Consider the following 10,623-nt stretch of genomic DNA (forward strand, 5'->3'; position numbering starts at 1 on the left):
GTGTCCATACAGACATTCCCTCGATGGGGACAGTAAAAGTCTTCTCTCTTTGCTGGACATTTTTTTTTTTCCCATCGGTTGAGAAAGTTGACATGTGAAAGAGTGTGGAGTGTTAAAGTAGTTTATTTTATTGCTGTTGCTTTGTGTGAATGTACTGTGATCTGTTGGGGGAATTTAAAGATGATCTCATCTGTGCCAGTGTGGGCATGACTCTGTAAATGGCTGGCTTAGCTTGTAACTCATAACTGCACACCAAGATAACGAGAAGCAGTAGACAAATGTCTCTTGTGATCTCTGTGATGGACTTGTCTCCTATCCAGGGTCTGTGAGTGTGTGTGTGTGTCCTGTGATGGACTCGTGTCCTGTCCAGGTTGTGTGAGTGTGTGTGTGTGTCCTGTGATGGACTGGTGTCCTGTCCAGGGTGTGTGAGTGTGTGTGTGTGTCCTGTGATGGACTGGTGTCCTGTCCAGGGTGTGTGAGTGTGTGTGTGTCCTGTGATGGACTCGTGTCCTGTCCAGGGTCTGTGAGTGTGTGTGTCCTGTGATGGACTGGTGTCCTGTCCAGGGTGTGTGTGTGTGTGTGTGTGTCCTGTGATGGACTGGTGTCCTGTCCAGGGTGTGTGTGTGTGTCCTGTGATGGACTGGTGTCCTGTCCAGGGTGTGTGTGAGTGTGTCCTGTGATGGACTGGTGTCCTGTCCAGGGTGTGTGAGTGTGTGTCCTGTGATGGACTGGTGTCCTGTCCAGGGTGTGTGTGTGTGTGTGTGTCCTGTGATGGACTGATGTCCTGTCCAGGGTGTGTGTCCGTTTCTGCTTTTCTGCGTGGAATGAACCCGCGCCGCGCTCTTCCACGGAGCAGGGCTGTGGGTGTGTCGGGGTTCCTCTCCCACTCAGAAAAGTTCGGATCTGCGTCAGTGGTGGTTTTTTTTGTTTTAACGACCGATGCGTGACGCAATCAGGATAAAAAGAGACACGCGCGTGGCTTTCTTGCGGGTTCCCCCGTCTCGCGTGAAGAGCACGAAAAAATGTCACTCGGTAAGAATTTGGACCTTCACTCCCACGATCCCCAGCAAACGCGGTAGAGGCAGCAGCTATAAGAGAAGATCAATTCACTTTATGATCACTTATGAGGAATTGGTCTTGTCGCAGAGCCCAGCTGGCTCTCCAGGAGACACACAGACAGGGAGAGAGAGAAGCTGGGGGTCAGAGCGCAGGGTCGGCCATTGTACAGCTCCACCTGGAGCAGCTGGGGTTCAGGGCCTCGCTCAGGGGCCCCAACGGAGTAGGATTCCTCTGCGGGCCGCGGGATTCGACCCGGCAAACTCCTTCCAGCCCCAGGCGCTGATCCTGAGCCACAGAGCCACCACTCCTTTGTATATAAGGAATTAATTCAACACACCAGCAACCCTGGAGCTGCCCCTATAATGAAGGATGCTGGAAAAAGTTTCCTCTTACACAAAAGGCAGCTCATATTATTCAACCCCCCCCCCCGCCCCCCCGTACACCTATATAGCGCCTCTTCCGGACTCTCCAGCTCTCTCCGGGTCACGGGGATCCCCTCCACCGCAGCCCGGCCTGGATGACGTTTAGGGTATTGTTTTAAAAAAACAACAACAACAACAACAACAACAACAACATTTTGACTCCCCCGTCTCTTTCTTTTCCAGAAGTAGAGAAGATCAGCGACCGAAAATGGTCGGAGAACACGGGTAGGTGTGTCGGGAACCCCGAGGTCGAGAGGGACGCGCACAAGGCGGCTTAAAAGATCAGACGCTGTTAAACGAAGGGAACTTCTCATCCCGTTATATTAGAAGGACGGAAGTCTGAGAAAATCGAGGATATTCTTGAGCAGGAGCAGCGTTAAGTGAGATCTCATTTATAGACTTGAAACTTAATGCCCCCCCCCCCAAACAGCCACGGGTGGGTATATTATCCTCGGGAATCTCTTCCCTCTGTCCAAATCGCTTCAACTGTGGGAACGCGTAGACCTGACGGAAGTCTGATAGGACTTTGGGCGCCCTCTGGCGGAAAAGGGCCGCATTACCAGCCGCCCGGCTGTTCAGCCATGAGGCGTCCTCAAACAACTAGTCAAAAAAAAAGTGTGTCCTCGTTACTGCTGAAGTTACGGCTCAAAGACCCGCTTATTAGATGTCAACTACCACCGTGTCCTCATCGATGTTCTAGCGAATTCATTTTTATTTCGGGATTTAAGCGAAAACGGCGCTGGGGTTCTCCTCCCGGGAAACCGCGCAAACTCCCGGCTCTCTCCTCCCTGTTGCCGGGACGAGCTTTTCCCGCAGCGGCCGAAGCAGCTGTATTTGAACACTCTCCCTCTCTCTCTCTCAATTCAATTCAAGGTGCTTTATTAGCATGACCGACGGGTACAATCAGTGTTGCCAAAGCAAATAAAAATAATAAAATTAACATGGAACAAAACAAAAAATAGAAGTAAAATAAAATCTACAGACATTTACAACAAAGACATATTATAAAATATTGACATATACTGTAGGCGGCTGGAGCATTATTGGGAGACAGACTCACTGTTCCTCAGGTTGTGACAGGAGATCACATACTGGGCTGCCAGATCAACTGAGTTCCCTCCTCCCTCTCCCAGTAGGATTGGGACCCGTTGTGATTCTGGCAGGTGTGGGAACTCTGGGATTAGATTTCTGAATTTCGGGAAGAATGTTTCTCTAATCCCAGAGTATCTGTCACAGTGCAGTAGGAAGTGCACCTCTGTCTCTATTTCTCCCCCTGGCAGTGGGAGCACAGCCTGTCCCCTCTGGGCAGCCAGGTCTGCCTGTGTCGCCCAGTTTCTATGGCCAGGTTGTGGTCACTGAGCCTGTACTTCGTCAGGGTCTGTTTCTGTTTGTTATTTTTTATTTTGGTCAAATAATCAGGTAGTGTGTATTGTCTGTTTAGGGTTCTGTAGCATTCCAGTTGATGTTGTGTTTGTGTGTGTGTGTCCCAGTGTGTGAGATATTGCTGTTTGATCTGTGCTGTGATGTGGTTGAGTCTGGGTTGTGGTGCTCTAGCAGTGCTGTCCTGAGGCTGGTTAGGGTTGGTGTGGCTCAGGTCGGTGAGCCTCAGGACCAGCTGGCTCAGGGGGCTCTGTTTTGGGTTTAGCTCTTGGCTCAGCAGGGCTTTGTGGTGGTAGGAATTGTGGTCGCTGTTTTTTAGGTGTAGCCAATACTTTAATATTCTTTTCTGTATGTTAATCAATAGTGGGTACTGGCCTAATTCGGCCCTGCACCCGTTGTTAGGTGTTTTTCTCTGCACACGGAGGATGTTTCTACAGATCTCCACGTGCAGAGTTTCTGTGGGGTGTTTGTCCCATTGAGTGTAATCCTGGTCTGTGAGGGGACCCCACACTTCACTGCCATATAGGGCAAGGGGTTGGATTACACTTTCAAATATTTGGAGCCAGATTCTTGTTGGTGGGTTGATGTTGAAGAGCCTCCTTCTTATTGCGTAGAAAGCCCTGAGTGCCTTCTCCCTCAGTGCCTTCACTGTCAGGTCAAAACTCCCGGAAGAGCTGATGGTGAGACCGAGATATGTGTAGCTGGATGTGTGCTCCAATGTGTTGTTGTTCAGTGTGAATTTGTACCTGTTTCCCTGAGGTCTGGCTTTCTTCTGGAAAACCATAACTCTGGTCTTGTCCAGATTGACTGTCAGCACCCAGGTCTGACAGTCCTGCTCCAGCAGTGCCAGGTTCTGCTGTTCTGGGTCCAGATGGGCTGTCAGTGCCCAGGTCTGACAGTCCTGCTGCAGCAGTGCCAGGTTCTGCTGTTCTGTGTCCAGATGGGCTGTCAGTGCCCAGGTCTGACAGTGCTGCTCCAGCAGTGCCAGGTTCTGCTGTTCTGGGTCCAGATTGACAGTCAGCGCCCAGGTCTGACAGTACTGCTCCAGCAGTGCCAGGTTCTGCTGCTCTGGGTCCAGATTGACAGCCAGATTGACTGCAGCCCCTGTTCTGTGGGCGACAGCAGGACCAGGTCATCTGCGTAGAGCAGGAACTTGATTTCTGTGTGGTGTAGTGTGAGACCAGGAGGTGCAGACTGCTCCAACATTCCTGCTAATTCGTTGATATAGATATTGAACAGTGTTGGGCCTCTCTCTCCCCTCTCCCCTTACTATCTCCTCTCTCTCCCCCTCATTCTCTCTCTTCTCTCTTTCTCCCCTCACTCTCTCCCCTCTCTCTCCCCTCTCTCTCCTTACTCTCTCCCCTCTCTCCTTTCTCTAACAGGGACTGGAGGAGAGGCAGCAGCAGAGGGAGACAGAGCTGAGGCAGCAGCAGAGGGAGACAGAGCTGAGGCAGGAGCAGGAGGAGAGACAGAGACAGCAGCAGAGGGAGGCAGAGCTGAGGCAGGAGCTGGAGGAGAGGCAGAGGCAGCAGCAGAGGGAGGCAGAGCTGAGGCAGGAGCTGGAGGAGATACAGAGGCAGCAGCAGAGGGTGGCAGAGCTGAGGCAGGAGCTGGAGGAGATACAGAGGCAGCAGCAGAGGGAGTCAGAGCTGAGGCAGGAGCTGGAGGAGAAGCAGCAGCAGAGGGAGGCAGAGCTGAGGCAGGAGCTGGAGGAGAAGCAGCAGCAGAGGGAGGCAGAGCTGAGGCAGGAGTTGGAGGAGAGGCAGCAGCAGAGGGAGACAAAACTGAGGCAGGAGCTGGAGGAGAGACAGAGGCAGCAGCAGAGGGTGGCAGAGCTGAGGCAGGAGCTGGAGGAGATACAGAGGCAGCAGCAGAGGGAGTCAGAGCTGAGGCAGGAGCTGGAGGAGAAGCAGCAGCAGAGGGAGGCAGAGCTGAGGCAGGAGCTGGAGGAGAAGCAGCAGCAGAGGGAGGCAGAGCTGAGGCAGGAGTTGGAGGAGAGGCAGCAGCAGAGGGAGACAAAACTGAGGCAGGAGCTGGAGGAGAGACAGAGGCAGCAGCAGAGGGAGGCAGAGCTGAGGCAGGAGCTGGAGGAGAGGCAGCAGTGGAGGCAGAAGAAATGGGCCCGGCCGAGGCAGAGGAGAGAGGAAGGCGCGCCGGACTCCGCCCAGCTCGGCCCGAAGCTGAGAATCCAGTACAAGCCTCCGCGCCGTGTTTCCCGCCGTAAGTACGCCTCCCGCTGGCACAGCCCTGCCACGACCAGAGCCTCGCGCCCTCAGTGCCTTCCTTACACTTCTGTATAGCGCCTTGCTGGACCCTCCCCTCAGAGCTCTTCCCAGGTCACGGGGAATCCCACAACCACCACCAGTGTGCAGCCCCCACCTGGAGGATGCTCCAGTCCGCTCCGCCCACAGCTGCTCTCTGGGGGGGAGGAGAGCAGAGGGATGCTCGTCACCCGCTGTGCTGCTCCCGTATTCCAGCCCTGTTTTCCCTGTGTTTTCCAGGATCCAGGACCGAAGGGACCGGGCCGGACTCGGGACACGTCCCGCATGGAGCGCAGCAGCCGGACAGCAGAGAAGCATCGCGCTGCAGCCTGCAGTAGCGTCGACAGCCAGCGACACACCCCACACAGAGACCCTCATCCAGGCAACTTAATCCACACAGAGACCCTCATCCAGGCAATTTAATCGAGACAGAGACCTCAACCAGGCAATTTAATCGAGACAGAGACCCTCATCCAGGCAATTTAATCGAGACAGCACCCTGATCAAGACAGCAGTTAAATCCAGACAGCAATCTCATCCGTGTTATTTCATCTCTGCCAGTGTGACTTTTGCAACTCCTGCTCTTAAAAAAGATGTATTCGGATTCTGAAGATTCTGACTTTGTAATGACAATAATAACTGTGATCATAAGAATATGAAAAGCATAATAAAGACTGAAATGTTGGCTGTGCCCTCTTGAAATCTCTCTCCCAGAGCTTGTCAGGTGCGGAAGGAAGAACGGGCGGTAAGGTTTTGGGAGAGCAGATCCCATTTTCCGGTGGAATCTTCCGAGCCAAAACGTAACCTAGCATCTCTTTAAATAAAAAAATCAACAGACAGATGCACTTTAATTCTATAAACAACCTTTACTTCCTTTAAATTCAATACAATCATAAGAAACAAATCAGATCATCAAAACCAAATAAGCGTTTGGCGCCTACAGCCCTGAATTGGAAAAAATGCTTCGAAAACAGATGGATGAACTATAAAAGTTACAACTGAACAGTAATTCACACAACAGCATCAAATAGCAAACTGCAGGCATCAGATAGCATGGAAAATAACTCAGTCATCTATTATAAAGCTAGTCTTAAGGCTAAAGAATTTTTATACTAAAGTCTTGCTCTGAGTAAACATGCAGCAGTATATAAAATATCATGTGATTATAGAGCCTTGTAACTAAGATATGCTATTAAAGAATTGTTAAGATCTGTTTTGAAAATGGAGAAATGAACTTCATGCAAAATGCGAGTTAATCTCTGATGTTGCTTAAATACCCAATTTCTATGGAATTGGTCCATTTTTCAGTACAATGTACCATCGATGTCCCCTGGCTGTAGTTTGGTGTCCCACTGTTTCCCTCCTCTTCTGTCTCTGGAGTGAAGCACTGCCGGGTTTATGAGGCCCACGTCATGTGATCCAAGTCCACCAATCGCAACCAGACACCGGGCCATGAGGCTTTAAGACAGGTGTGCTTCAGCACAGGAAGTGACATCGACACTGTGTGTTGTGCACCCACCCAATCTGACTGGAGACAGAATAACTGGAAAACAGACAAAATAATCTAACAACCCAGTGAATATGGCTAAATACCTAAGAAACATTCAGAAATGAAATGAGAAATTATATAACAAACAAATAATCTTAGAGAAAATCTGATGAAGCAGTATAAAAAATGGACGAAAATAAACAAAACACAAGGTCACAATTGTCTTAAAATACCCAAGGTTTAAAACGGCAAAATATGGGATTGAAAGTTTGACCATGGGTTCTCCGACAATCTTACACAATAACTGTTATCTCTAGCATGTCACGTTTCTTATACCAATCTTTCACTTTTTTTGTAATTGCATTACAGAATCAATTTTTGACTTCCTCAGGCTTGTGTTGCACCCATGAATACCAGTGTTCACCAAAAGAGGACCAGCTCCGTGAAGCATTACTCTATTTGTTCTTAAACATGAACTTATGCACTGGCCTGATTTGCTGCGTTTTTCGAGGTCTTGTGGATGGACATGCTTCTTTTCACTGTCCAGAGAGCTCCACAATTTCACCCGTGCATCTATCTCCGCGTGGTCATACGTGTTAAACGTCTTCAGTTCTTCTATTGCGGATTTCTTGTCAATAGTTTTCCAGTATTCTGGTATCTCTCCTTTACCTTGAAAGGTCTTGCTATAACGCTTCTCCAGCTTGTCTTTAAAGGCACAGATGAACCACTTCCAATACATCTGTGCAGAGTTATCTGGGGTGATGTGCCATCTATTGAAGGGTGGACCTGCTTCTCTGTATCTCCTCCACGGAGTTTCTCTTGATTCGTCGTTATTGGGCAGGAAAGTCCCATCACTGCAGACGGAGGTGGTACAGATCTCTATGGAGAAGTTCTGAGTGCCGTGGTGAAACCAGCCATTCACAGCCCTGGGGCGATGAAATTGGACACAGTGATCTGTAGAGTGGTCAGGGATACTGTTGGTACAAACAGCGCAACAGAGAGGGCACTGCTCCCAGCACCCACTGAGCTGCTTCGACAGAATGTAATCGGGGCTTTCCCAGAACTTGTTGATGTCTACTCCACCTTTGGTTTCTTCTGATAAAGTGTGATGCATCGCTATGATGGATTCATATACCTTTTCTTTCAGACACTGCAGGTCAATGTCCTCTTTCTCAATAGTCCTAAAGTAATTCCGTGGAATGTCCATGTCACTCCCCAGTTCTGAACAAAATTAATCCAGCCACATGGAGACATTGCCCTGCTTATCTTCAACAAGCCCTGTTACTTTACAAACTGTGAATATAATGCGGTCTATCAGATATGTGAGATTATCGGTCAAGATCTCAGTAATTCTCTCCCTCCCACTGTGTTTACAGTATTTTTCAACACAGTCTGTTATATACCTGTCAAAACAATCCTTTGGTGCAACAAAGTATTCTTCATACAAATCAAATCTCTCCTTCTCAGCCAGGTATATCAGTAGGTGATTTTCCAGGTTGGATCTATTACTGTTGAAAGCTGGATGGGTCGACCTCATCTCGCCTGCAATTCTGATGCCAATTTTTTCATACACTGCCTGCTGGACAGCGGTTTTCAGTTTTCCATGAAGGAAATCAACAAGAATGTTGAGGGCTGTGCTTTGTTGGCAGAAACTCTTAAAGATTTGTAGATATTCCTCTCTCTTGCTTTTGAAGTACAGCATTGGGTCGTTTGCCTTCTTGAATGCTTCCTGCTTTACCTTGAACTGTTCTGCTGCAAACACACAAAGATGGGCAGATAACTCGATTCTGTAGTTATTTGTTAATGCAAAGTGTTTTGTATGTTCTTCAAAGTCTTTGATCCCTGATTGTATTAGATTTAGTATTGCATTGATGTAGCCCTCATCGAAGTCCAGTATCGCATCCTGCAGATCATCAATGTATTGTTTAATTGTTTTCGATATACTTGCTGAAAGATGGATTACACTTTCTTCATCTGTTGGAGTAAAAGAGTGTGTAAAAATTCCATATTTGGATTTTTTATGAATGTGTTTTTTCTCATCAAACTGAAAGGTTTGGGGACGCTCAGTAATTACTTGTCTGGAATTTGCTTTTGTTTTAAATGTTTCACAAAAGATTTTTTCCACTGCTGCATCGATGTTGACGTCTTTCTCTGCAGGGGTCTTTGAGGCAACTCTGGTCATCAGTTCCACCCAGAGTTTCTCAAACTCTTTATCCATTGTCTCATCACACTCGCTAATTAGATTAGAAGCCAGACATCTGCTTTTTGCGAGCAGCTCTGCCAGGTACTGGGATTTCTTTTGATCCAGTCCTGATCTAGACTTACGTTGTGCAATCCATTTTTTACATCTCCTCTGGGTGTCCTCGATGAGCTCCTCTTTCACTGTCTGTAATCTGAAATCAATGTTATTTTTCCACTGATTCAATATATGTGGATATTTCTCCTTTTTAAAGTACTCTTCAGTTTCTTCTGAAATGGCTTTTGCCTGCTGCTCAAACGACTTTTTAATGCTTGAGCTGTCTACTGCTTGCACTTGATCACTCATGATTTGGTGCCGCAGTGTCCTTTGCAGGTCAAGACCACATTTTCTCAGCTGCCATGTCCAATTTCCACAATTTACTTCTAACCTCTTATAAACCATGACTTCCAAACTGTTTCGAAAGCTGAAAACAAAGTTTTCCCCTAGCAGTGCATTCCACATGGCCACTATCCGCAATTTCATTTCTGAGATAGAAGCAAATCTACAGTCCGACTTCCATTCTCTTATTCCGAGTATTGTGCTCTTCAGTTCTTGGACGTTTTCGCTGTAGCTTGGGTTGGGAGGTGCTGTTGATGGGTTTCCTTCAAAAAGATTTTTGAAAAAGTAAACGTGCTTTCTTACGTCAAATTGAATGATGTCATTAAAACTTGTAGCATCAAACCCTGCTTCACTGGCTGCAATGCGAGCCATTTCATCCAGTGTCTCCTGTAGGCGCATCCTTCCTGTCATATTGTCTTCACTGGCAGATGGTTCTGCAACATTTTGATGCACAAAAAGGCAGCTTGGAGTGATACTGACTCTCTTCATCCTCATAAAAGCATCCCCATCCATCAGTTCAAGAGGATATCCTGCGATCAACATTTCAGCCCCTATCCCTGGAAGAGCAGTAAGATACTGTTTTTCATCTGCCATATCTGGTGACATTTTCAAAGCTTCATAGATCTGACTGACTTCTCGCAACAAATGCTGAAGGCCAAAGTTTGAAGCATCGAGTTCCCGAGATATATTCTCCGCTGTCTTTTGCAATTGACTTTCATCGCCTCCGTTTGAGGTGCGCTGCGATTTCATGTCCACCCATGTTGAGTGGTAGAGCGCTTGAAGTTTAGTGAGTGAATCTGTGGTAAGATCATCCAGGAGTGTTCCTAACCACTGCAGCATGTACAGTTTAGTGTCCTGAGAAAGTGAATAGGAGCCGAGACACTCCAGGAAGGATCTCATGAGGTTGTTGAGAGGGAAAGCTTTGCCCAGCTGTTCTTTGCGTAAGTCTTCTTTCTTAGCTTGGATTTTACTCTTTTGCTGCTCAATACTGGTAAAGGCACTAGACTGTAGTCGATAAGACTCTTTATCTTTCCTGCACCATTCATACCAGAGATCACCTTGTAATGGTAGAAATGTCCTTTTCACATTGGCCAGGTCTTCTTTCTTTATTAGATCCATAAGTCTCTGGGCAATTTCATGACCTTCTCTGCATTTCTCATTGACTTCATCTGTTACAATGCTATGTCGTCTGGCTACTTCTATGCAGGCTTTTAAAGAGCACTTTTTATCCTTAGTACCTAGAAAATGTTTGATGTGAGAAATGATTTCATCTGTTAACTGGGCTTCATTCTTATTGTGAACTGCAAGTTTCACCTTAGTTGGATTAGGTCTGTGAGCAACCTTTTCTTTTTCTGCAAAGAGACAGATGACCGGTGTGGAGCTCTTGAGGAGAGAAGAGAGGGTCTCTTTTCTGGTGTCATTCAAAGAGGATTC

General features: G+C 47.7%; 1 protein-coding gene across 1 annotated transcript; it reads left to right on the forward strand.

Moving 5' to 3' along the window:
• The first annotated feature begins 1,022 nt into the window (after positions 1 to 1,022).
• Positions 1,023 to 5,807, forward strand: LOC148671434 (uncharacterized). Its single transcript, XM_088631048.1, has 4 exons — positions 1,023 to 1,032; positions 1,665 to 1,750; positions 4,244 to 5,081; positions 5,363 to 5,807. The coding sequence occupies exons 1-4, from the start codon at positions 1,023 to 1,025 to the stop codon at positions 5,458 to 5,460; spliced, it is 1,032 nt and encodes a 343-aa protein (XP_088487174.1). The 3' UTR covers positions 5,461 to 5,807.
• Positions 5,808 to 10,623: the final 4,816 nt, after the last annotated feature.

Source organism: Lepisosteus platostomus, chromosome 5, assembly GCF_059453375.1.
Source record: "Lepisosteus platostomus isolate fLepPlt1 chromosome 5, fLepPlt1.hap1, whole genome shotgun sequence".
Lineage (NCBI taxonomy): Eukaryota > Metazoa > Chordata > Actinopteri > Semionotiformes > Lepisosteidae > Lepisosteus > Lepisosteus platostomus.